This window comes from Lepisosteus oculatus, chromosome 24, assembly GCF_040954835.1.
Source record: "Lepisosteus oculatus isolate fLepOcu1 chromosome 24, fLepOcu1.hap2, whole genome shotgun sequence".
NCBI lineage: Eukaryota > Metazoa > Chordata > Actinopteri > Semionotiformes > Lepisosteidae > Lepisosteus > Lepisosteus oculatus.
The window spans coordinates 6,913,535-6,941,279 of NC_090719.1; the positions used below are offsets into that span (position 1 = coordinate 6,913,535).

At 34.8% G+C, this 27,745-nt stretch overlaps 1 protein-coding gene across 2 annotated transcripts in view; it reads left to right on the top strand.

Moving 5' to 3' along the window:
- The window catches only part of rxraa (retinoid X receptor, alpha a), a 141,491-nt gene that overhangs the window by 17,476 nt on the left and 96,270 nt on the right, over positions 1 to 27,745 (top strand). For both annotated transcript variants that reach the window (XM_015366946.2, XM_006640664.3), the window contains exon 2: positions 22,323 to 22,451. In XM_015366946.2, the coding sequence (XP_015222432.1) occupies positions 22,323 to 22,451 (129 nt within the window). The remainder of the gene's footprint in view (positions 1 to 22,322; positions 22,452 to 27,745) is intronic.

The following is a 27,745-nucleotide window of genomic DNA, read 5'->3' on the forward strand; positions in this document are numbered from 1 at the left end:
ATGTTTCAGCAGTGGAGCCTTCTTCAGGTGTGAAGTATTAGTATAATTGTATATGGACATACAAATCCCCCTTCTCCAGATGAAAATCGAAAACATTGGATAAAACCACGTTCATCACTACATCACTGATTGACAGAGTGCAAAAACTTTAAAAATACAAATCCTATGTAACATTCGTATGCACTCTACATACCATCCTCAAATACTTTAAAGAATAAATAGCATATATGGTATATTGAGTGCTTAGTGTTTGAATGTACACTATATACAATTCTCAAAAACCTATATAAGTATATATTTTATAAAGGATATATACTGTATGTTGTCCTATATGTATTCATATGTATATATATATATGTAAAATATATATAGTTCTCAGTTTATGCAAATGGCTGATTAGTGTATGTCAACAAATACAGATTCATTTAATGTGTTTTGTTAATTTAGGTTTTTCTGGTTGCTGAAGAAATGTTTTGTTTTGCGAAACGCTCTGGAAGCGATGAAAACCTGGCATGCGTTGTGGTTGCTGCCATTCTGCGCTTCTCACAACCTGCCTGTAGAACTGGGCTGTGCTTTGGTCTCAAACTCCAGTTCACTGATTCCCCCCTTCACCCCAAGGCTCTCCTGGGCCTGGGCCTTCGTCCTGGGCCCACCTGAGCAGCTGCTCTCCTTTTTCAGGACACAGACACAAGAGATGTGCAGGTGGACAGTAGGGAGGAGGTGGTTTTGCGCAGCAGAGGATTGCCTTCCCACACCTGACAGACTGATTCCTTCATTCCCTTTTTTCCTCAGACTTTTACTCAACTTTGTGTAATATAACTTGACCTTTAGATTAATCTTTTTCCTGCCCATTTTGTGGGATTTCAGAGAACTCCCCTTTGCTGTTCAATGGCTCAGTGTCTAAATGACAGAGCTAAGTGTTTACTGTTGTCATGCAGATTTTTGAAAATTGTCAGGTGTTTTTTATTTTAAATAAAGGATATAATAAATAAAGGATAAGGATAATTTAAATAGATACATATTTGTGACTTTGGTGGTATTGATAAAATAATCTATTATTCACTCTTTTATGCTCTGGGTAAAATTGTTGGATTCATACATTTAAATACATTTTGTTTCAATGGATTGATTTCAGATTTTTGCTATGTTTATATGTGTTCTTGAAAGTTTAAATATTCAGGTGATACTTCATTATGTAATACAATTTAGATATTTCTTCGGACAAGGCTGTTATGTAGATATGCATCATGTCTTTTCTGTACATAACAAGGGTATTATGATATTACAGCATAATCTCTAGCAATTCAGGCTTTCAAAAAGATAAGCCGAATATCAGATTTCTCTGAAGAATAAGCTGCTCATTCAACCCAAAGACAGTTTTTCCCCTCTAGGATATTTTGTGATTTTGTCTTTTTTCTTCATTCTTACACTTACTGGGTTAGGTATACTTACAACCCCAGTTATTTAATTGTTATTGCAAATATACATGGAAAGATTTTTTTCCTAATAGCCAACAAGTCTTTTCGGTTCATCCTTACAGCCCATTAAAATGATTTTACCTGCAACACCCCATGAAAACTTTCATTGGACCCTGTCCCTGGAAAAACACAATATTTGTTTTGTAAGTGACAGCAAGCTGTAAAAAATTAATCCAGCCTGCAGTCTTGCTGGATCACGTGACTTGACCTAGTTTTCCCTTTTTTTTCCTTTGTGAACAGTCAGTAGTTGTAGATTGTTGTGTGTTGTGTTGACTGAGTGCTTTGATTTTGTGTGTTAGCATAAAAATATAAAACGTTTGCTTTCACTGGCTTTAATTTCTATATAAAGATTAATATTTAATTTGTTTTTTGTTAACTCCCTTATGAGTATTAGGTTTGATGGGATGCTATATGATTTATCAGTTTGTTGATTTACTGTTTTTATCTGAATTGTGATGTTTTGCAGTCCATTAGTGGCCTTTTAACTTATTAAAAGACAGATGTCTGTTTGCTGATTCCCACCATCCCACACAAAAATAAATTCACTCCCATTACTGTTCAGTCTTGATGCCAGCAACCATGTTCTGCTGCAGTTTTCCTTTTCTCTGGCTACCAAAATGAAAAGTTTAATTCCTAATACAGATAACATCTTCAGTTTCATTTTTTTTCTCTGAAATTTAATTCACAGTCCAGTTTCGTGTATAAAAGTAGTCTACTTGTTTTAAGTCTAGCCTTTATTTACATGGTGCTGTTACAGAAACAAGGAGCCCTTGCTTAGGTTACACTTATAGTAATTTTGCACTATCACATTGTTTTCTGTCAAAGTAATAACCTGCATTTACAGTAGCATTTTGAAAAGATACAATCCCTTCCTTTTCTGTGTACTTGAATGTTTGTTTAAAAGGGACAGTTTAAATATTGAACAAACACTAAAAATGATTCCCCTTAGCATACCACCTTTTTTCTTTCTGCAATGTTGTTTTTTTTTTTTGGCACTGTCATACCAAGTCCCTGAGATTGTGTTTACACCCAGGAATGTGGGCCTTTCACATGATCTTCTGAAGCTGGAAACAATTAGAGAACAATGAGAAGCTGAAGAACAGGATGCAATGTCGTCTGTGGTTGTTAGCATTTTCCTCTAATATCTGTGGCATGAAAATAATGAATTACCTGCTATAAACACGTGGTATAAGCAGAATACTCTTTAGAATGTTTTTTTGTGTTACTCCAAAGACTGGAGCTTGAAACTTAAAGGTTATGTACTGCATGTGTTATTGGACAACGTCAGCAATGTCGTTATTGTTTGCTCTAGACTTCTAAGTAAAATTTGCGACAGAAGCCATGTCTGATCAGATAAAATGTTTTTTGTACTGGGCTGTACTGCTTTAGTTTCAGGCCAGGTTATGAGTCAATTAGCTTTTATATGACCATTTAAATTCTTTCATTTTTCTATACATTTCTATAAATTCTGAAATGTAAAGAATAAAATCTCTTAATTAAAACACAATTTTACTGTTTTGCACTTTTCACAACCAAATGGTACAGTATTCTTTATAGAAAATGACATCATTGCTACATTAGCCATCATTAATGTGAATACCGTTTAAATACATATAATGTTTATAAGCAGGACTTCCTGTATGGTTCTATATACTGTATGTTTGCCTATGTCTTTCTCCTGCAGAAATGTAACAGCTGCTCATTTGAACAGGGGTAGTGAGTTTTAGATTGACTGCATTTAGGAGAGAATGTTCTCCATCCTTCTGAATCTTAGCAGCTGGGGAAAGTGCATAGCTCCCAAAGGCTTTCCCATGAACTGATCAGAGATTAGGTTTGGCAACAAGGCCTGTCTGTGCTGGCACAGACGGTGAGGGAAAGCTCTTGATTTTGCATGGTACAGGGGGTGCCCGCTGGAATGTGTGGCACACAGCCATTCCTGAAGTGTGTAATCAGGATGTGAAGCAGGTGATCACTTCTTAGGCACTTAACAGTAGCTCACGCTCAAGCTGTCCGAGGAAGCCAAAGGCTTTGTAAAAGGATTTAGCGCTTTCACCCAGGTGATTTTTTGCAGACTTACTCTTTACTGCGCTCCCCTGTCATTAAAGTAGTATTGGGAAAAAACACCAAAGGCACAGCCCTTTCGCTGCAACTGAAACGGATATCGTTGAACAGTTGAAAGTTCTTTGTTTTCTGTAATGTAAAACATTGTTTTAAATTGTTTTTATATTAGGGTAGGGTAGGTACTTTATTAGTTTGGCGCTAAGTAGTTCTTCACTATTATATTGTGTATATCTGTAAGCAATGTACTGTAAATAACATTGTACGTATAAAATCATAAATTAACACATTAAATATCTGTCCAGGTTTTAGTTAGTGAATATGAATCTTAACCTTATGAAGTATTTTTGTAAAATTGCATCTTCAAAGAAGTAAAAATGTGAGTATAGCTCTTGACTTTTTGGATAGACATTAAAAACCGAAAAGCATCCTTAATAAATATCTGTAATGCCTTTACATATATTGCATGTAATATTTTAACATGCATGTTTAACATTTTTTTCTAGTTCACTATTTCTAAAAAATGTTCATGAAGAGCACAAAAGCATGAGTATTATGGGATGCTACATTTTATATCTAAAAATGATAATGGACATAAATGAAGCAGAAGTTAGAAAGATAGAGCTGCAGCAGGATGAAGAGTAATTTGCCAGCTGGTAGTTTTGCTTATAAAGAAGAGCGGTAAAATACCATCTTGGAAGCTGTTTGTTTTATACTAGCAAAAAAGGGCTATAGACTCTTAGTTCCTGTAAGTGCTTTATGTGAATGAATGACGGATCTAACAGGGAGACTATTTTAGATGTACTTTTCCAAGGGCGAGGCACTAGGACACTGTAATCCTTACTTCATCCTTTGATTAGCCTCGTAATTCATGCAGATAGAGCCTTTAATGGCTGGAGGATAAATTAAAGGGATTAAAGGGAATATTTCTATGATCTAATTTAGCGCTTTACCACATTTCCTCTCCAGCCTGCTCACTTGTTGTTTTTATTCTATATTTCTATTGTCAGTCCTGACACTGAGGTGTAAATCCTGCCAAATGGAATTGGAAAGAAGAAAATAAATCTGAAAGTACATTAAATAGTTGGGGAAATAAACAGATTACCTGGAAGATTAAGAAAGCTGATACATTTTCCCTATTCATAAAGATTAGATTCCAGGTATGGATTTATCCTGTTCAAATCAAAATCAGAACCATCTTCTAAATGGTGAACGTTATAGTTCTGTTTCATTTCTAGTGTTTTAAAAATACTTTTTAAGGTCTGACTGAATTGAAATAGAGTTTGGACATACTCAGCTTTCGTTATGATGCTTTTCTTAAAATAAACCAATTGTACTATAAGTCCTTGCATTGATGGCTGTGGAGATACTGTTTGTGTTTGGCTTTCAGCTAGTTTTTTCATCGCAGCTCTCTACAAAGTATTTTATTGAAGGAACTTCCATATTTGAATATTTGATTTGCAAGAAATGTAACACATAGACAACAATACGTTTATAAAGGAACAAGTAATAGGTTTATTCCATGCTGGAAAGAGAAGAGCGAAAACACAACCTATCAGCTGTGAAGCCTTCTTCAGGTGTCATACCTTACTAAAACTTTGAACCTAGAATGCCCTTATTTTATGATCAATCAAAATAATAAATAGTGGGAATGTTTGCCTTTTATGTTCAAAACAGCACTGGATAGCTCAAATGGTTATTTTTACACAGGGCTTTCACTGCCACTTCGGGTGGCATTCAGGCATAATTCTAAGCAATGAATGAATGTACAGTATTATGTGCATGCTCACTATTGGTGCTGTTTAACAGAATGCACACTTTTCTCCTAGCTATTCTATGTTAGTATTGTACCTTCTCACCAGACATCTTTTTCCTTTGGAAACACAATTTAGTTTATGTTCTCATGATGTCGGCACCAAATAATTTGTCATTCATTTCACATGGAAGATAAAACAGAGCATCTTTCTCTGTTTATCTCACAGATCACTCTGTTCTTAAAAAAAGTTGGAGAAACGACTAGATCACATGAATTGCTTCAGAGCTTAGGTTACGCAATGCTGTTTAAATGAGCCGTGCAAATTTCTCAGCATGAAACGTGTTAAGCAAGGAAAACTGGAATAAAAAAAATCAAAATACTAATTTCTTAGGTGTAGTTCCAGTTTCTGTGGGTCAGTCACTAAAACAAACATTGTTTAGCTATTAGAGGAAATGGGGTTTGGATGTAACAGACAAGACTGTATGGAATATTATATACTAATAAAGATGGAAGGTTGCAGTCAGCATTTTAACTGAGTTTGATTATTTGAAATGAGAGGAGTGTCTGTATGTATACCAAAGCACTGTGAAGTTAAGCATACAAACTGGTAAACTGGTGAACTGATATATTTCACTTTAAGTTAAAAGACACTTAATGATCAGATAAGAATTTTGTATGCACATTTAATGTTTTCTCAAATTACACATAATCAGCTCCTTTTTCTGAATGACCTTTTTTTTTACTTTGAAGAGCTTTCCTGCATGTTAATACTTTAATGGCTGGACAACAAGTATCAATAAACAAGAGGTGTAGCATGCAGTGATATTGCCAGATGGTATCAGCTGTACTCTTCTGGGACTAGTTTGCTTTGGTTTCTATCATTGGGAAAGAAAGATTCTGTCACTTTGCTTGTACATCATTACACTTATGGCCCTTGTTTTGGAAACTGAGAACTTTGAAATCATCCTATTTCTTTCTGAGGGATTTCAACAGAGTAGATGTACATTCAGGAGCCTCAGGCAGATATAACTATTGTGGAATTGCTCACAGCAACTTCTTATAGGAAATCCATACATTTTCTAGGTAAGTTCACCAGGTTATGGCTTACGCCGCTGCAGAATACATAAGGGTGTGTGGGGAGGGGAATTCTTGACCTTCATTTTAACACAGATCTTTATTTTAATTTCCACTGTCTACACTGCAACCTTTTACCTATTCTTATACCAAGCAAGAAGGGAGAGATTTTGTTTTTACAAAAACAATAATACCATTGTCATATCATGAGACATTCACCTATTTTAGGCCTGAAATTAAGCTGTGATTTTGCCAATTGATATAATAACACTTTAAGTTTTATTGCAGTGAAATATCAGTGTAGCTGAAGTTGCTTCTAATAACAACGGGGGATTTCTGAACAAGTGGCCTTAGACATCCACAATGGTGTCTTATAATTAAATCCAGTATTAACACAAAGTTTAAAGTAATTATTTGTGTCCAGTGGTTGTATATTTTTGGTAGCTAGTCTGTTAAAAAACTGCATTATGTCTCTCTACTGCTGCTGGGTTATTTTTTCATTTTGGGAAGAGTTTTGTGGCACTAAGCAGGAAGGGACTTCGTTTAATTTAATTGTTTTGCTCTTCCAGGCAGGTGACATTTGTGGTTTGCGGAAATGCTGATTGGTTGTGATTAAGGAAGTAGGTGACGCTAGTGCTACCTGACAAGAGGGAAAGGCGAGGGCATAGCATTGGGAACAAACAGAGACAGGTTCAGAGTCACCTTCTCTAGAGCAGAGCCCACGGTGCTGGGATTATGTCACTCAGGGATAAGCTCAATGGCAACCAGCAAGCAAGGGGGAGAAGGAACTGAGCAGGGAAAAGCAAGTTCGTGTTCAATCCATTCTATCAGCATACATTATTAGAATATATGGATTTGGTCAGTCCTATCTATGTTGTATTCCCTTTTTAATGTAACTGCCAGTTTGTCATTTTTACTGTCTGATTTTATGCTGCAGAAGTTTTATAATTTTTTCTTTGTACTTAATTACTGTACATCATTTTTAAAAAGATTTTCCTTTTCAAAGAAGATGTTCCTTTTAAGCAACATCATGGTAAACAACTTTAACCAACAAGTAAAATGCATTTTTCATATGCCACTAATTCTACAGCATTATTGCTTTTGATTTATTTCAGTTGGTGCTCAATCCATCTTTAGCCATATTTGTCACCAATGCAACTTATGGTTTTATTAAAAATAATCAGTGCCAATAATAAAACAATAGATCTTAAACTAAAACAGATGCCAGAGCGATCTTTCCCCATCTTTGAGAATAAACACCATAATGACACAAAAGTAGAATCAGATGATCAAGATACCAGAAGTTCGGCATTTGTTTTAAATGGAGGTTCAAATGATTACTCATTATATTTAAGGGATCATGGATGAGTAAAATACATTTTATTGGCCTTCTTAGGTATCTTCAACTTGCTTTAAAACCTCAAATTTTGTAATTTTCATTTGCTGCATCCTGTAATGGACCTTCTGCAGAAAATTAGCATCAACAGTATTGGGTACTGTATCGTTTTGGAAGGTATGAATGTGTAACTGATTAGGGATTGAAGAGACATTTGGTATGGATGTTGGCTCTTAAACACTTCCTTGTCTACATTCCTGTCAAATGGATTCTTTTTCATGGCTTTCCTAAGCTTAATCACACAAATTTAATTATCCTGTTTGCTGAGGAAACTTCTAAATGCATTGCAGTAGAAGAACTATTGTTTATGGAGCCTAAGGGAAGTTCTGTCACACATAGCCACACACAAACTCTCCTTCAAACTTTCTTTATAATGGTTTTTGTCATCATCATCTCTTCATATTCTTTTGTTTTATTTATATTCCCATCTAGTTATTGTTTTTTTCTTAACAACAAATAAAAATAGTAAGCATTATGATTTAGACTTTTTATCCTCAGACATTGATGCAATATCATTTTTATACTTGAATTGCAGCGTGATACTGTTTCTGTGTTCCATGGTCACTCTTCACAAATAAAAAAACCTTTCTGTAGTGATAAACATATGAAAGATAGATTTAAAAATACCCTTCTAAAGATCCATTACGTGGGGGTATATTTAGAATAAATGTAGGCTGCATGCATCCTGTGAATGGATTGGTAGTGATTGGTATGAAATACTGAGAATGCATATTTAATCATTATATTGATTCATTAGAGGAGTAACTGTTGGTTTCAGAATTATAGAACAGAAAAAATAAACACTAAAATCTAGAAATAAATTTAACCACTTTAGTAAACAGAAGTTTAAAGCCCCTGCCTATATATTAACTCATATTATGTGTCAGGTCCTCATCGGAGGGGCTCTAAAACAAACATCTTATGTGTTTTTTTGTAGTGTGTTACTTTTTCTAATGAAGCCCTTATTTAGACTTGCAATCTACATATTCTGAAATGAGCGTGGTTATCTTGGTTTTCATCATAAGGCAATAGTAACTAAAATCTACAAGTGTTATTTAATTGAATTTAAGGATATAGTTGTTTACTGTGTTGAGGAAAGGAAAGTAAAATAAATAACAAATTAAATCAATTTTGTCTGGATTTATTTTTGTCTTGTAATATTTCATCCACAAAGCGTCCGGACAACAGCAGACACATTCACTGAGGCTATAGTGTTCTTAATAAAAACTGAAGAAAAATGTGTGTGGGTGGTAGGTTTTTTATTGCATAATTTATTAATAAGTGTTTGATGTTTCTGAGTCACATACCGTAAGCTGAAAAAACAAAAAACCTTCATTGCCATCAAATGGCACAGTTTAGCTGTCTTAGTAATTCTTAATTAATATGCACTAATTTTCCACAATGTTCAAAAACATTCCTTAAAAAATGTATTCTTGCAACTTTCTTCCAGTTAGTGCAGATGTTTTTTTATAAAATAAACTCAGTGAAAATAGATCAACAAGCTGAGGTGAGTAGAACTGTTTGAACCTAGAAAATAACAAAAAATGTTCAAACTGACTATATTATAAATATATGTTCAGAAAGACAGTTTGTTCTAAACACATAAAACAAGTTATTCTCTATGCTAGTTGTGAACTGCTGGTGACTGGTGTTCTTTATTGCATTTTCCGAGTGGTAGACAGAGATGAAATGTTTTCTGTTGCCCTAACAGACACACAGGAGCCACAAGAAAAACCTCAGAGCCTCCTCAGCAGTTTTTCTATAAATTGTGACACAGTTAGGTTTTGCATTTCTGTGTGTTTGAGAGTGCATGGGAGTACATATAACAGTCCATTGTTTGCACAATAAAAACGTTAAAAAATAGAATGGCTAAATTACCCTGTTTGGTAATTTGACCCACTTTGATAACTGTTACAGAAAGAGGCATGCTTTCAGTATTTATCATTTTAATAAAGTGTCTGAATTAGCTCTTCATGTCCTTCCTGGCAGTTAATCCAAGCTTTACTGGCAGAGCTGTCTTTCTCAAGTGTTTGTCAGTAGTATCAGCCTGAGATAGTCTGTAAAAGGTTTCTTTTTCTCAATAGGTTATTTTTAAATAGGTTTACTTACTGTATGTTCTGACTGTGAGCATTTTTAGACACAGGATATTCAATGCTTGCTTGAGACCTTAAAACAAAACCTTTGTTGTTGCATTTTGTTCACCCCCTTGATTACCAAGTCTTGAAATGAGTGTTGCCAGAGTGATTTGTCCTTCTGGCATTCTGTCTTTTAGTATGAGGAAGTGTCTCAGTGTCACTCTGAAGGAAAAACTATTGAAATTGCTGTTGCAGGTCATTTCAAGATTAGTCTTTGTTTGAATCTGATGAACTGCAGCAGCACTCTAAATAATAATAATAAATGGAAAAATAACTAGAAGTCCACTTCGATTTTGATTTTTAAGGCTTAGCCTTTTAGTGATAGTAAGTCACAAAATGTGTACGTAAAATGTGTTGTTTCTGGAAATCAAGGAGTTAAAATCTAAGTCACCAAGCATAAGGGTGGGACCAGGTTCCTCTTTTTGGCAAGAGGTAGTATTGAACAGTGAGCTTGGCAAGTAAGGGTGAGTTCTTTCTGATCCATCTGCTTATGTGGAGTGCAAGCTCAGCCTTGGGCTCCTCTTGAAACAGACAGGAAGCTGGGAAGAGGGAGGAGTATAACTGAGCCTTCGAATAGCTTGCCTTCAGAAGAGGGTGGAGTGTCATTTACTTTCTAAAAGAGTTTGAAAAATGAACTCTGACCATTCTGCTGAACTTGGGGTCAAAAGTTCCCAGGTGTCACGTGCTGCGGAGTTTCCTTGCTGAGTAACTTGTTTCCTCGGCGCTCCGCTCTGTAAAAACATTGGTCCGCTTGGCTTGCATAACCTATGCAGGCAAGGGCTGGGAGGAGGACGGGCTGGAATTTCACAACTATTTTAAGAAGCCATATAACAGTGAGGCCTAAGTTTAGAGCTCTCCCTCCCTCTCCTTCTCTTTCTCTCTAACACTGTTTTGCTCTGCTTCAACAGTCTGTGATGTGCTCATCAGCTGCAATAGGTCATATTTCACTTGGTGAAATTATCCTGTTGTCTGAAGAGTGTGTGGCTAACTGAGTAATTTACTAGGCATGGATCCATTTATTTGTCAAAAATGTTTCTAAGCCCAAATAAGATTTATCCCAGAATTAAATGCAGAAAGAACTATTGATTCATTTATTTACCATATTAATCTTCACTGGTTTCACCTGAAAGCACTCTCTGTTTTAATTTCCTGTTTCTTACCAACATAAACCAGATTCTTTATATAGGTTTTTGTTGGTATTCCTGGCTTTTTTTAATTCCCTATATGACATGCTGGGTTAGAAATCATGTTTTTTATTTTAAAAATGCATACTTTTATCTGCCAAGAAGCCTTTTAAATATATTTAAAAATCTTTCTCATTTTTGTCTGAATACATCATTAAAATCTGATTTTATTTAAAGTACATTTTTATGTGGTGCCAGAAATTATCTTTAACAGCAAACCCTCCAATTTATTACTATTTTCTCATGTTTTTTGCCTCACTGTGATAATTTTGATGGACTGTAATGCATATCATACATTTTAGGCATTTTTTTTTCCATTGACTACTTAATATGCTTTCTGTCTATGCAGGAACAAAGAAATCAATCAATAATTTAGAGTTCACATCACTAGAATGTAAAACTTATCACATGTTTGTTATCACAACTTCTTTTCAATGGTCCTTACTTTAGTTTTATGAAAATTGCCTTAGGAAATATTACTATATCACGTATTAATCATACATTACTAGTCATACTAGTGTAATGTGCAACTTGGAATCCTTGTACATGAGCAAAAGGACTTTATTTTGAAGATATCAAAGTGGCTTAGCCAGAAAAGTACCCAATGAGAGTTCAGGTTTGAATGTAGACAATGCTGTGAGCTGACTATGACAAGACCAACAATTGGCAGCTCACAATGTGTTGAGTATCTCTTGGCTTTAGTAGACTTGGCTAGGGTATCCCCCATTCACATTACAGCAGTTATCTCATTAGCTTACTGGGTAAATTTGAAGTGTTATGCACAACAACAAAATCTGTACATCCATCTGCACTCTATAGTTTTCCTGTAGGTACAAAACTATTAGTTGTATGGTAAAGACTTTATCTGTCTTGAACAACTGAGATGGTAACTGAATTGTGCTAGGTAGATTACATAATGATTCCAAGTTGTGTGAGATTGAAGAAAAAAAAACCAGTGTATCTTCATCGCTTAAAAATACCATTACTTTGAATCTTATAAAAACCAATGCATATTTATGTGGTGTTTATAGTCCTCTACATTCATGGGTTTAGAATAAACTGTCTTTTTTCATGATTGAAAGATAGTCTTTGAAAAAGGGATCTCTTTTCATGGTTAACCTTCCATCAATGTAAAGTTTAAATTTTTGTGTTGGAAAATTAAGTGGGAAAATATTGCCATAGGATGCAGGTGGCTGGACAATAAAACTTGAATTTGGTGCAGAAACAGTGATTTTTATGTCTGTCCTTGTGTGACCTCAGTGTGCTTTAAACTATAGTACAGATACTGTTCAGGTAACAGCACTTGATGTTCCAAAGGACTTTGAAAAGCCAGGCACCTGTTTCTCAGCACTTGGCTTCTATTAATCCCAATTAATCAAAATCCAGGAGAGGAACCTCTCCAGATAGCTTAATAGCCTCTCTTTTACTTTATGGTAGCTGGTTTCTCTAGTATGTGGTATTTCATGTGATCCGTAACATCTGATGAAAAGGCTCCAGCTGTGTTTATAAATGGCTGTGACTTTAAACTGATAGCTCCCTCTGCTCTGTGAGCAGTCTGAATGGGTGTGGGACTGACTCCATCTGCTAGAACTTTAGTGACTCTTTCTCAATGATTTGTGAGACAAGTCTGCCACAGACAACCTCAGTAAACTGTGTCCAAGCAGACTTAAGTTTCAAGACAGGCTAAATGTGATAGCTCTGGTCTTGGAAAATTATTCTATAAGAAGAAATAGGAAAATGATGGTGTTTTTCCATCATTCCGTTTGCTTTTGCTCTGTAATTCCTTGTATATTACTTTCTATCTCCTGTTACTGCTGATGATGCTGTCTGTCCAAGTAAAACGTAAAGTCCATTTGAGAGCTAAAGTGGCTGAACAAGCAGGAGTTCAAGTTTTCTGTGTCATTAAGCAGAATAGAGATGAGTTGATATGCCAAACTATTGCAGGGATTACCTGTCCCGTTATCACTGCTTGTTCCCACTTCTAAAGCTGGGTGGACTAGAGCAACTGAATACCTCTCTCAAGGTACAACAGCTGTGTCAGCAGCAGGGACTCAAACTCACAACCAGTGATGACTTCAGAGGTTTGTCAACTATTCTATGCCACCTCCTATCTGTATAGGTATAAATAATTATATGTGTGTAAAATAATTTAAAAAAATATTGTTCCTTTGAAATGAAAGGAAGTGGACTATCCAATGAAATTTGCAGTTATTAGCAATTTATTATACTGGGCAAATACATATACAGTATATAAAGACAAAGCGTTGAGGTTATATGTGAAGATCCAGTGTTCTTTGTCTTACCATTGTGATAATATACAGACTATGAAACAGTAACATATTTATCATTTTTTTATAAATTGAATATTTTTGCAATACAGAGGTCTTGTGTGTACCAGAAAGACTGGTCAGCCTTGAAAACAGCCCATTAAGCATTGCCAGAACTTATTATATTATATTAAATATATCATAATATACAAGTACATAGAGGCTTTTTACTATACATCAGGTTATAAACAGTAATTATTTTATTATGTTTAAAATCTTGTAATAAATAAATGTAATCTTGCACAGTTTTGCCCTGATCAGTGCATTGGAATGAGGTTAGTAGGAGGTAAATAATATTTTGGGGACAGGAAAGGATGTGGAGATCTTTAAGAATGAGGCTGTGGATCCTTTTGACCAGTAGAGGACAGATTACAGCTGAAGGTGACTTGAGCACTTTGTCACAGTCACTGTCAAGGGCTGGCTTTTTGAAACAGAGCTTGGCAGACCTTGACTCCAAAGAACATGGCTATCATAGTGATGGACTGAGGCTCCTACATATCACTCCCACACATCACTAGTTTATCTCATAGATGAGGGTAGAGTTTATCTCTGTTATAGGGCTACTGTATATTGCCTTCAAAAGACAAGTGAAGTGATAAGACTGCATGATTGCATGGCTGATTCTATCTAAATGGCTACTTCTTGCTTGGCTCTCAGCCATAACAGTTACTGTGAAAATATTCTTCATCATAATGGATTCCTTGTTAAAACTTGCAAAGTGCTTAATTCCAAAGGGAGGGTGGAATGAACAGTATCTAGAGCTACTGTATATTATCTCAGTTCATTAGGCTTCTTGATCCTGTAGAAATGCGTAAAGAGAAGTCAGAGAAGGAAATCTGTTTTTTGTCCTGTGTCTATTCTAAATATGCCACTTGTTCAGTTGTTTCTTATATCCTCCAAGGCAGACATTATCTGATTAATGGGGCTGTTAAAAGGATTCTAAGAACATGGAATCTTTGTTACATACCACTATATAAAATTCAAATGTGCAAGCCCTTTGTCTATGTAGTGTTTCCAAATTTGTCTTGACATTTTCACTGCACTAACAGATTCTAAAAAGGAATCTTGTGAGTTTCCAAGTATATGTGTGAACATTCAGAATGAAAGTAGTTGCAATTACTATGAAAACAAATTAGCTTATTTGCTGATATAGCTGGTATCAATGCAACGCTTTTCTTTGCAGGGCTCACCACTCTTAATTTTGTTGAATATTTTTACCCAGTGTTTTTCTGTAGTTGAGGATTCTGATATTCAGGTTAAAGTACAGAATTTAATGTAATGTTAAAATTGTGCAATGTACTAGTAAGACCACAGTTTGAATGTTATGTACGATTGTGGTTACCACTTTACCAAAAGATATTGCTGCTCTGGAAACAGTCCAGAAAAGAACAATGAGATACATTCCTGGGCGTAAAGCAATGTTTTACACCTACAGGATAAAAGAACTGAACCTTTTTAGACCTGAACAGAATATGTGGAGACATGACTCGAGTATTCAACATTTTCAACACTATAGACATAAACAGTGAAATATGAACCAGAAGACATAAGTGCATAAGTGGAAAGTACAGAAATGGTATTTAAGACTGAGAGTAGGAGGAATGTTTTACACAAAGAGTTGTGGGGTTCTTAAACAAGCTGTTGAAGTCGGCTTCTTCAGGATGAACTTGATGAACTCAATAAACTGGAGTTGAGTTGATAGTGGGATTAATACTGGAGTAAAAATGGAGTAGATAGTGGGAATGGCCTTTTTTCATTTGTAACCATGTTGTATGTTCTTATGTAATACCCTTTGAATGCTGGCAGATATAATACAAAAAAGGTCTGTTATATAAAAAAAAATATTTCACATACAAAAAACAGTAGCATTAAGCACAGATTGCAATGGATTTGTTTATCTGCCATGTCTAATAGAATTATTAAAAATCTTAGTTCTGTGCTGTGCCTCTGGCATGTTTTAATGGCTCAGTTCCTGTTAGTATAAGCAACATGAGTGTACCATGTTTTTTTCTTTTTTTTCTTTGGGGGTCTTACTTATAGTGAAAGGCTGACAGACAGTGACATTCTGGTACCTGGTAAAGCCTTGAAAATCTACAGTGCAACATAGATTTCTGAAGTCCTTTGAATGAACAACTTGTCAAGGTACAATTCCTATAGAAACCAAATCTAAATCTAAGCTAAGGCAAAGCAATAATTTATTTTGGGGAAAAAAACCTACTTAGCATGCTCATGCTTATTCTTTACTATTCTCTTCATAACTTACATTTTATTCTCTAACTGGAAAATGTCAAGTGTCAGTACTATAGCCCATTATTGCAGGTAATAATAATGTTTTATTTCCTTCCATTATTATTTGTTTGTGAGGAAGATCCCAGCTTAAATTAAGACTAAGACTTTTATTATTGAAGTGATGTATGGAACACAACTTTTGATCTTTGATCTCATCAACAAGGAAACAAGCTACAAGGTCGAAAGTAGGACACAGTAGAAGCAAGAAAGATTCAACTAGTAAGTTATCGATCTCATCGAGTCAGGATTTCAAATAAGTGGGTATTAAAAGAGCCAGTAAAATGAGATCAGCATAGTGGAGAGACTTTGAACTTACCTTTAGAGGGCATTTCCTAATTGTAAGGAAATAATTGTTTTTGTTGATCAGTTTCTTAAAAGCATAAAATGCAACTATTTTGAGATTTATGGTTCAATTAATCTACAGTTAAACTTTTTTGTTGCCTGGAGCCTGAATATGAAATCTATATAATTTACATTGCAAAACATGGTCAGATATTATAGAGCTTGCTTCTTATGTATTAGTAAGTTGAGTATTTACTGTGTGTTTAGATATTTACTTTGGTAAACTTTGTTAATTGATTATTAATAGCATTGAGCATTTATTGAGCCACAAAATATTTACTTCCATCAAAAGAGGTCTATACGCCTGGTTGAGACGAGCAGAAAAAATGCATATTTTATTCTGGCATTAAATCTTGTATTCTCTACTATCCTATATATAATGTGTGCATTTTTCAGATTTTAAATGCGTACACGAAAAGAAAAGGAATTTGAATTTAAATGTGCTTCTGTGTTTATTTTGTGACGTTTAATGTTCCTACTTTGGTGTCTTCTGGGAACTTGACAAATATGCTAACTATACCAGAATCTAGATCATTAATATAATCTAGAAAGAGCAAACATTAGAATAATTTTAATATTGCGATAATCACATCAATGAGCTGCTCCTTAGGTTATGATGTAATCTGCTGTTGGTTACATGGTGATGCTGGAATTGACATTGATCTCCGTTAGCCACTTAAAATTAAGTTTTAAATTCTCAGTGTTTGTAGATGGTCAAATTGCTTTTTTTAAGCCTAGCGTATCCAGTTCCTTCACTATTGTTTAACTTTGCAATCATTCAACATAACAGATGAGATTAAGACCTCAGTGCATGGCTGTTTGATGTGTTGGAGTTTCTTCATTCTACTGATAACATGAGAAGAAAAATGTGCAGTATTTAATCAAATAAAGCAGTCTGGCCCATATATGATGTCTTTTTCTTCATTTTATAAGTCAGTTTTATAAGTTCTTAGTTTTACAGTGATTTACCAGTGATATAGTTTTGGCACAGTTGGCCCATTGCTTTTATTTGATGACAAACACAAGAAAGCAAAGCGCAGTGTAGTTACTCTGTGCCAAGACACCTCAGTGCCCGAGCCAAGAGCCTGTTGTAAAACAGACCATTCTGCAGACACTCTACCCAGGAAAGTATTGGCAGCAAAACTGCTCTCTGCCTTAATGCCACACTTTCCACGTCTTTCATTATCAATCTTCCTCTCTGCCAAAAGCAGAGTATTTTATTACTTGATTAATAAGGGAACTGATAAAAGTTATGTGCCTATACTGTATTATTAGATTTCTGTGGAAGAAGGTGAATTAAATTTAGTTCAGCTATCATTGAAAGGAAAGAACTTAATGTTTATGTTGAATAATGCTCTTTAAAGAAAGTCAGGAGTCTAACAGAATTTAAGTTAATGTAAGCATACTTTATCCAAGTCACATTATTCTATTTAGAGTTTTAAAAATAAAAAATATTTACAGTTCTTTTATATAGTTTTATATAGTTGCAGATATCTACTATTGCAGTTATATTTGATAGTTATTTGCAAATAAAACATTTAACATAATAACCCTAACAATAAAATAAAACACTCAAATACTTTATACCCATTCTAAGATTTCCGTACACTCTGAAATACTATAAAGAGAGAATGTCTTAATATATGTTACCTAAATGTAAATGAATCCTTTACTATTTCCGAGTAAAAACTATTCAAATATATGTGAAATAATGTTGTTTTTTGTTGTCTGAACTGTGCTTGCAATGTAAATTTTAGAAATTATCCTCCTGTATTGTTATGTAAAATGTAACTTCTATGAAAGAATGATGACATCCTGTGCTGCCTAGTTGTTTTAATTTTGATTTTGAAAAAGCTGAGTGGTACTCTGTGATTCAACTCTTTCACATTATGATTTTTAGTGACATTGTTCTGAGCATTCTCGGTAGTGTCATTGTGCGTCCTTCAGACATTTTAAAGAATCTTCAGTTTGCTTCCAGATAGGGGTACCAGTTCCTCCAGGATCTGGACAGTGGAGAAAAAATGCTTCATTGAGTAAGTGGCAAAGATCCAGGCCTTGTTGTGCAAATATGGGGCTCATTCCTTGTTCTCTGGTTGTGCTATTGTAGTCAGATTGTATGAAAGGACTACCTTTCAATCATTGTTCGCCCATTTCCAGTTTCTGAATTGCTGGACCTGTAATTGTTGCCATCCTTCAAAAAGTATGAAGTTCCTGCACAATTGAAATAAATCACAGGCTTAAGAAGTAAGAGTGTGTGTAAAGACCTGCATTCACTTTGTACTGTACAGTGAATTCTATTATTTCGGATGTATTGAGGAATTTAGTTTTCACATTATGCTTCTATGATGTTCTCTATCTTGCATAATGTAATTTGTATGTGTATATAAGTGGCATGCATTTTGTATCTGTTAAAAAGGTAACAACGCTAAGATGTTTTAAGAAATAGACCTGCTCCTATTCCTGCTAAGAATGTTTTGGCTTTCATTGCCAACAAACATCATTGGATATAAACCTTCTAACCTAATTGTTTCCAGCATTTAGAGCTATCTACTTCTGCAGTTTTCTGTTCACCCACTGCAAGTAAAATAATATTAATATTGTATCTCCTACAGTGGCCTTAGTAGCATCTATTGGTATGGGTCTTAATATTGCTTTCACCACAACTAACAGAGTAGCATTCAATTACATACTGTACAAGCAAACATACCCCCGAGAAATGAAGTCTCAAGAAATTAGCTCTGTGAAAGCAGAGGTAGTGAGGCTTTTAAACTAAGTGGATCTAATATGCTCTCATTTATCAGAAGCATTAGTTCCCCACAAATGGCTGTCTCACTTAATTTGTCTCTAATGAAGAGTTTTTTCACTTTAATTAGCATTTTGTATATGTTCCATTGAGGTCTAATTGGCATAATTAGAATATCAAATTCCATTACCGGCAAACCCACCCCCTCACCCTTTACTCCTGTCCTCAAATTTGTAAATCTCCAGTTTGAAACTTACTGGTTTTATACACTGTGGCAAAGAAGAGATATAATTTAAAATGTCAGTTTCAGAGCCATTTGAGCCACATTCAATTTGAGCTTTAATTTGTAAACATACATATTTTTATTTTTTTCAGTAATTTACAGTAAATTGGAGTAGAAAGGATTAAGAAAACTTTTTAGGTTGTAGCAGAACTGTAATGAACGCATTAAGTTGTTTTAATTGGGGATAGGGACTTGCATAGATTAGCATTATTGAAAAGTATTTTTTACATTAATATTAAAAGGGCTACATGGTGATGAGATGGTTAGGACTGCTGTCTTGGTTCTTTGATTCTGGTTTGAATTCCTGATGGGCTCCTTCTGTGAGCAGTCTGCATGTTCTTTGCCTTTGTAAAAATAAAACAAGACATTTATGATTTTCAATAAGATCTCTTAACATCTTAACAGTATAATTCATTTTGTTACACACATTGCAAATATGTACTTTAAAAATATGCTCACTTCAAGTGAAGTTTTTCCCCCATTGGCATTGACACAGCCTTGATAACATTTTTACCCTATCTTGTAAATTGATTGCAAGATTTTCTTAGCACCCTGAAAACAGTTCGTGTTCACCATTTCATCCTTTTTATATGACACTTTGGAAAGGTCCCAATTTCTACGTGCTGATGCTCTTAATCCTTTTATCTCAAGTGAAGAGTCTTTAAAGATCATGGTATTTGATTTTTTTATTTTAATCAAAAAGATTGACTAATTTTCCCTGATAGCCAGCCCTCACCGGACTGTATATCTAGCATCTCAGTTGGCTTATCATGGGGAAATAATTCAATATAGCTGGGACATTTTTAAATGTCATTTCCTGAACTCATATGGAGTGACATGCTTTCGACAGTGGAAATAATGGTGCTTTATTGAACAGGGTATGTCAGTGCCCTTATGTTTGATATTGGCTTGAAAACTAAAGGTCTTCATGAAGAAGAAAAAATCTAGTAAACCCTTTGCATGCAGTCAATATGTGGATGCTCTCAATGTCTAGCACACAAATGGATGAGTTTAAATACACGATCCTGAGTTAGCCTTATCTGGCCAAAGAGTTGCACTTCATGAAAATGTAAAATATTTCAGTGTTTTCTTAAATACAGAACAAACAGCATCAGCTCCATAACGATGCATCTGCTCTGCATTAAGATTTGATATAATACATTTTCAGTTGTTTATTATTGAATTGATTATTTTATGAGCAGTTGGATTTCTTGGCTGAAAATGAAGTCATCTCAAAGCTGCTATGCCAGTTGTTGGGAACGGTGATTTTCTGCCAAAAAGAATATATAGAGAGAGAGTTTTCAGGTCTGTGTTTTGTACGGTTCTTCCTCCCGAGACTCGAGTGGTATTTCTGTCTTTATTTTGTATTCGTCAACTAGGCTTGTGATAATTCATACTGTATCCCTGGGAGTTAAGTAGAGTTTATTCTCTTTGGGAAAATGCTGCAAGTTCAATTTTTATTAGTGTGTGTGTGAAGCCAGGTATTTTTTATAAAACACACAATTTGATTTTCTCAATAATGTACACTTGTGTTTCTCCTATAAAACACAACTGTCTAATGAAAGTTTTTTTTACCAGGGTTAGTTGTACCTTTAAATTTGATAAACATTTTAAACCATCAGTTGATTTTCCTTTGTTAATGTATCTTTATCCTCCAGAATTAAAAGTCTTTAAAAGCAATTTAAACAGTCATGTACACGTCAAGTAATTGGGAAAGGAAAAGTTGACGATGGAAAGTGACTACAAGATTGTTTGGGAACAAGTAATAGGTTTATTCCATGCTGAGGGAATGTCTTTAGAGTGCAGCTTCAGTTGTTCATGAATATGTTCTCAAGGAGAAGTGCTGTGGTTTTCCTTTGCATTTAATGACAACTTATTAAGTTCTGAAAAATCAAGAAAAGCCAAACTGTTGTTTCTTTGAAAAGGCCACAAATGAGAAGAATCCTTCTGACCTATAATTTTCTTCATGTTCAATTTCTGTATAGTTCCCTGGCCAGTACTGGTTCCATTGAAAGCATCCCCCCAGTTAATTGTGAACCCATGCAGATATATAAACAACATGCAAACTCTACACAAACAAGCAACCAGAGCAGAAACAAACCTAGGACCCATGAGCTGTGAGGCAGTGGTGCTAAACACCACGCCACAAGGCCTTTGTAAATGAAAATGTTGTGATGGTGTTACATTCCTGTTGTGATACTGGTTTGTATAGACCTAAATACAGCATACAGTACATGAACTTTTGAATAGCTATTTTAGAACCATTAATAGAATCTGAAATTATTTTTACCGGAACAGTTTTTTAAGTTAAAGTAAGTGCATATGATGACTAGTTTACACTAGCCTGTAGTTAAAAGGGATAAGGTACAGTAAGTAATTATAATACATAATAATGTCATTGTTTAACGCAATTTATTTTATCCTCTGGTTTTGCACATTTTCAATTAATATGTTGTGCTGATATAGAATAAACACCATCTTCAAGATGTAGAGGGTGTGTGGCTTGGTGAGGCAGAGTGGCACACACATGCAACAGTCAGTTGACCCTTTATGTCCGATTACAGCCACCCTGTTGTCTTTGACCTCTCTTCCCCTCTGAATAGACATCAGGACGGGCTTAGCTGCCCTCCAGGTCCGCAGGCTTAATTTGGCATTTAGCCTGTTCAGAGTAGAGTCCCCTTCTCTTCTCAACCTCCACCCCCTGCCCCAGGAAGATGCCTTTGTTTGCCTGTGTTGGGTAGTGTAGCAGATCTGATGTGGTGCATTGAGCTAATTTGTCTGAAAGGGGAGGTCGGATGCTTTCTGTGAGATGGTTTAGTAAATCTGAAAGGTTAGCTGGGAGTCTCTGCAGAGGGGTAGGTGATTGAACCATGTAGCTGTGCTCATGCTGCCTGGACAGGAGTTCAAAAGAGAGTAAATAAAAAAAAAATGGCAGGGAAGACAGAAGGAGGTGTTTAAACAGATCTTGAGTACTGAAGATAAGTGGCAGTTTCCAGGCTGGGTTTCATTTTTAATGGCAGATTTATCAAGATGTACTGTACATCTGACAAAGCTCTATTATCATGTTTGCAGTACTACTACTTTATAATTTACTGTACCTTTATGATCCCTAGAAGCTCTAAGGCTAATTCTATTCAATTTTACTTAACCCTTTTTTGCTTATGATATTTGATAGTACCATTTTTCAGTTTTAATTGTGTCCCGACTCCAATGATTGCAACTAATTTTCCCTCTTTTGCTCCCATTTCCTTTTGTAGGATTCCTCAAACCCCCGTGCTCACTAGCACCCGTTGAGAGGGGCAGACAAGGAGATGCAATCAGTTCCCCAACAGTTTGCTCCTGTTTCAGTGGCATGTGCCCTCTCCACCAGCGCAGGATATCTACAGGTACTATTGCAAGCCCTCCTGCAAATGAGCCATTCACTCTTGCCCTAACCCCTAACACAGCGTGATCGTAAAACAATCATGTCAACAGCCCGATAACACATAAGTGCCTGGGACTGTTTATTTTAAACACAGCAATTCTTACTGGGTAAAGGCCTTTTTTTTGTTTTTTTTGTTGTAAGATCTTATCTTTTACTTAAGTATTAATTATTATAGGAAGATGGAAAAACAGTTTTATCCTCAGTATTTCCAGCACTTACTTGTTTTAAATGTCTTTTCTAAACAGCATTTTTGTGCTTGATAAGTGGCTGTTTGTACTGTGCCAAAAACTCACAGATACTTGTGATTTAGGCCCTAGAAACTGACTATGAATTACACTAGCTGGGGGAGATAGTTCAAAACCAGTTGTTTTGCATTATTATACACAGGCAGGTGAGCTTGTTTTTGTATAAAAAAACAGAGAAAAAGCAATACAAGCAGACGTGCCTATTTATAGAGTACAAACTGAGATCAAACATAACCAGTTTGAGTCTGGTCTTAGCAGCTAGCCAGCTGTGACTGGGATTTCCCCAGTTGCCGAGTGCCTCTAGTTCAAGTTGGGCTTATGAAGACTGGGTTATTCTCCACACCTTGACTTTCTAGGTACCCATCAGTCTGCAGTGTTATCAATTCCTAACAGTGCTGTGATTTACATGGGACTAGTAGAAGTTGGTTGCAGAAGTGTTTTTTATGCACAATCTTTATCTCTCTTGTGGCAGAATAGATTACCAATTGGGAGGTAGAAAGGGTTATACTGTAAAAAAAGAAAAAGAATCAACAAAATTTAAAAGGATTAAAAATAACAAAACAAATAGATAAATAGCATAGTTCACAATCTGTATTCTCATAGCCTAATTATAGATTTTTTGCTTCTAATTTTTCCTGGAACGTTTAAATACGAAATTGGGATTGGCTCTTAAATTTGATACTCAATCAAATGTGTGTCACCATCTTTTTTTTTAACATGCCATCTGGTGTATATCTTTAAATAGAATCACAAAAAATCAGCCTTTTATAATAGATGGTACAACCTTTGTGCAGGTATAACAATAACCCGTTCCAACCACAAAGAATATTTTCCATTTGCCTACATGTTGCAACACAGAAATGCAAACACCATACAATCACCTAAATGTCTTCCTTGTAAAATCTAAAAGCTAGACGAAGATTTGTGTCTCATTACTTATTTTATATATTTAAGCAGCTAATAAAAAATATTTTTATTAGGCAACAAAGGTTTTTAATATATCTCAATGGAAATTTATTTTGATACAATTCTGCTTATTGATGTGGATGTGTTGGTTGGTTGTTAAATTTATTAAAAATACCTTATTCAAGTGTACCATGACAAAAAACCTTCTCCCTAATAAACATGCATATTTATGGTCATTCAAGAAGAGTGTGAATCAAAATAGCTGTGATAATGTTTTAATTAAAAGGTTTTATTTTTCAAGATTGAAATTTAGAGAGGAACAGATCTTAAAAATTGTACACCCTGAAATTAGCTGGTTTGCAAAGATATTTTCATTATTTATCAGTAGATTAGAAAAAATGAATAAGTATATAAAATAAATACAGCCCTAAACAAAAGAGAAAAAGAGATAAAAATACAACCCTACATAAAAGAGAAACCCACTCTTCTGATAGCTTAAAGTGAAATTTCTAGTATCTTAGTATCAAGAATACAAATTAAATGATTCACCAAACAATTGGGCAATTTAACTTAGTTTAGAATCGTTCGATTAGTATTGTAATTTAAGTTACTTAACTGATATTTGAAATATTATGTAAAGAAAAATAATTAAATTACATTCTTTTATTTTTTCTATTATCAATTTTATCTTGCATAATAAACAGGGAAAACATCCAGAAAAAGCTCGTGAAATAAACAAGACTTATTTCAGTCTCGGTTCAGTGAAGATTTTTACCTATTGCGCTTGACTCTCTTTTTTAAGCAATGGATACTTCAAATACTGGAATTGTGGAGAAGCCAGTTGAACTTTTTTTTTTATCCTATGCATTATTTTTACTAACAGGTATTGTTTTAAATTATTATTGCTGATATGCGGAACTTTATGTGTCCCAGGTGGGATGCGAGTCTGTTGATGTTGTCAAGTCACTTAGGCATACGATATTCACTGAGTCAGCTATGATCTCCAGTCTGAAATGTGAGTCCCGAGACAGACTGGCCATCTGTCTGGAGAATAAGCAAATGCAGTGAGGTTTACAGATTTGCCTTGAGGACCTGGCATTGATATATCAACCCCATACTTAGGCTGCCTATCAGATTCAGCTTCTGTTCAAATAAATGCATAAGGCTATGCTTACAATACAATATTTCTGATTTACAGTGTGACATAGAGGCAGAATGGTATAGAGGCCTGCTTCTGAACTTGATAAGTCAATGAAAAGGAACATGATTCAGTTGTTCTCCAACAGCATCTTCAGTAGACAGGTGCAATAGAAAGTAATATGAGGGAAAAGAAAGAAGTCAAAACAAACTTCAAAGAAGTTTAAATTAAGCTGTTCTCACATACTGAGTTTTCTGTTTGTCTATCAATACTTTCACATCTTTTATTTTAGAATGTACAGTTAGCACGGGACTTAAGGAATTAAGGACGAAAGATATTAAGCTAATAAAATAAAAGTCTAGAAATAGTATTGATTTGGTTACTTTCAGTTGAGGCTTAGTGTGTTTTTCAGACTTTGTGAAAATAGGTTATATGAGTAGCCTATAATTGTAATATTATAATAGTACATTTTACTATTTTAATTTTGTGAAAGAATTTGGAAAGTATTGAAACTGTTTGTCAGATGGAATCATTGTGTACTACATTTAAAATGATCAGAAACACTTTCAGTGCAGTTCAATTGCCAAGCTGCACTACAGTTTGAACACCTACGCAGCTGAATATTTTAATTTTAATGTCTTATCAGATACTCACATATAGACAATAAGCTGTCATAGTTCAGGCAGGAGGTGACTGTGCTTCCTAGCTTTCACTTACAATGTTAAAATGAATTGTTCTCCATAATTTATAAAGCTAAATTAAGTAGAACAATTTGTTTTGTCATTAAAGGTTAATAAAGAACTGATTTGCTTATTAGCAAGCAGATAAATATCACATTTTTTAACATTACAACAATATTATTAAAACAGCAAGTGCATTGTACTTTAATCATTAATCACATGTTCAATGTATTAAGAATGTACACCTGCACACACTCCTCCAAACTAAATATAAAGCAAGGCTTACTTATTCTTGCTTACTGTGTTAGTGTTATCTGTCCCTCAAGCAGTATTTACAAGTGATGCTGATCACTAATATAGAAACCTGTGTACCTGCCATTTCACTCTTGCATTTTATCAATTGATACACATTTATACCTCTCTCTTAGTATACAAAGGTAATTCATTCTTCAACAACTGTTTATACTGTGAAAATTCTCATAAGGAAAATTAACTTCCCATTATTAAGCATGTAAAAACCTACAAATAATTACTGAAAACTAGAAAATAGCCCAGAACTACTCATTGTTAAATTAGAAGTACTGAATTGGCAAAATAAGAACACTGTTGCATAGTTAATTAGCACGTTTAGCTTAGCAAGATCACAAGGGGCTGCCTTCATTGCAGTAAAAATGACTTTGTATAGCAAAAAAATTGTATCACAGCAAAAGTGTAAAATTTAGTGTTTCTATAGCTAGGGGTATGTATGGTTTTGTATTTCCTTTGCCACGTTTGGGACAAGATGTCCTGACCATATTTTTTTAACAGAACAGACATTTACATAGTGTACAATAATTACTATTTTAAATAATTATGGTTGATAATGTTAAACAAAAGTTCAATACTGAGAGGGTAATCAATAAAAATAAGTTTGACTGAATTGGCATTTAATTAAGATGCAATGACTGCTAATTGCATTTTAATAGAAGGAATTTAGTTGTAAAATAAACACCAAAACCACAGACCAAAACAAACAATACGACATAATGGCTGTGCCTATTATTACGATACTTTATGGTACAGTATCTATGGTCTGCTTGGTGTACTTTTAAATTAAGACTGGTCCACCACAGTAAATCACTTTGTAATCAGTTGTTTAGCACACTTGAATCCATTTTATTGAATATCGGAATACAGATTTTTGTCCCAAAAATAAACAACTTGACCATAATATCTGACTGGATGCTTTATGTAAAATTTAAAATAGTGTGACAAAGCAATTTAGGAACACAAATCCAGAGGTGGGATTCAAGGAAAAAATATGTTTCGTTCAAACACACCTTTGGTCCAGCTCCTTTGATCGTTTGTGGCTACCACACAGATCTGGTAAAAGAATGGTTTTGTGGTTTTAAATTATTTGCTTTTTAAAAAACAGAAACTGGGGATTTCACTGCTGTAGGAAACACAGATCATACCCTTGGATAAAAAAAGTACATACTGAGGAACATATATGTTCAATAATAATTTTCTTTAATATAAAAATAACAAACTTATACAATGATACAGTAAGAGGGAATGAAGTAAGGTCTCTAATACATGTACAATACAAGCCTTGTACTATGATTTCATTTCTTCAAGTGGAGGAATGGAAAAGATTATGAGATGGAATGTCTGGGGTGCCCTCAAACAGAGCAGTCTTAGCGAGTCAGCCAATAACAGAGGCTGAGAGAACGGCTGGCTAATTTTTTCCTGATGATTACAGCCGCCTTCTCCATAATTGAGTCTGATTTTAAAGCACAGAATTCACATATGGTCTGTATTTTTAAAATTAAAGTGACAGATGCTCCTTTAAAGAAATGTTTCTGTATAGAATGAAAAAATAATTGTTTTTTTTATTTTTTTAAGCAGGGTCATGTGTGAGTGGAGGCTGGGGTGGTGATGGGTGTCGGGGGGAGGAGTTGGTGTATTCAGGCATTGGTGTAATTTTACATGTCATGTCTGGTCTTGGACAGGGTGCTGCACCAGTAGTATTTGGGGATATTGCATCTGCTTTTAATCAAAGACATTCAAGATTCTTTCCAGGTGCAAGCTTTTTTTTTTTGCATTATTTTCATGGTTTTCATTTAGTTATTACTTATTAGAGATTACAGATCATGCCAAAAACTATATCCATTATTCACAGTCTCTAACAGGTTTAATTGCCTTGCTACTTACCACTTCCACCCAGCAAACAGATGACTAGTCTAGAATTGGCACTATTATTCTGTCCTTGATAGAAATTGGGGTAGAGTAAGAGAACAGCTAGCGA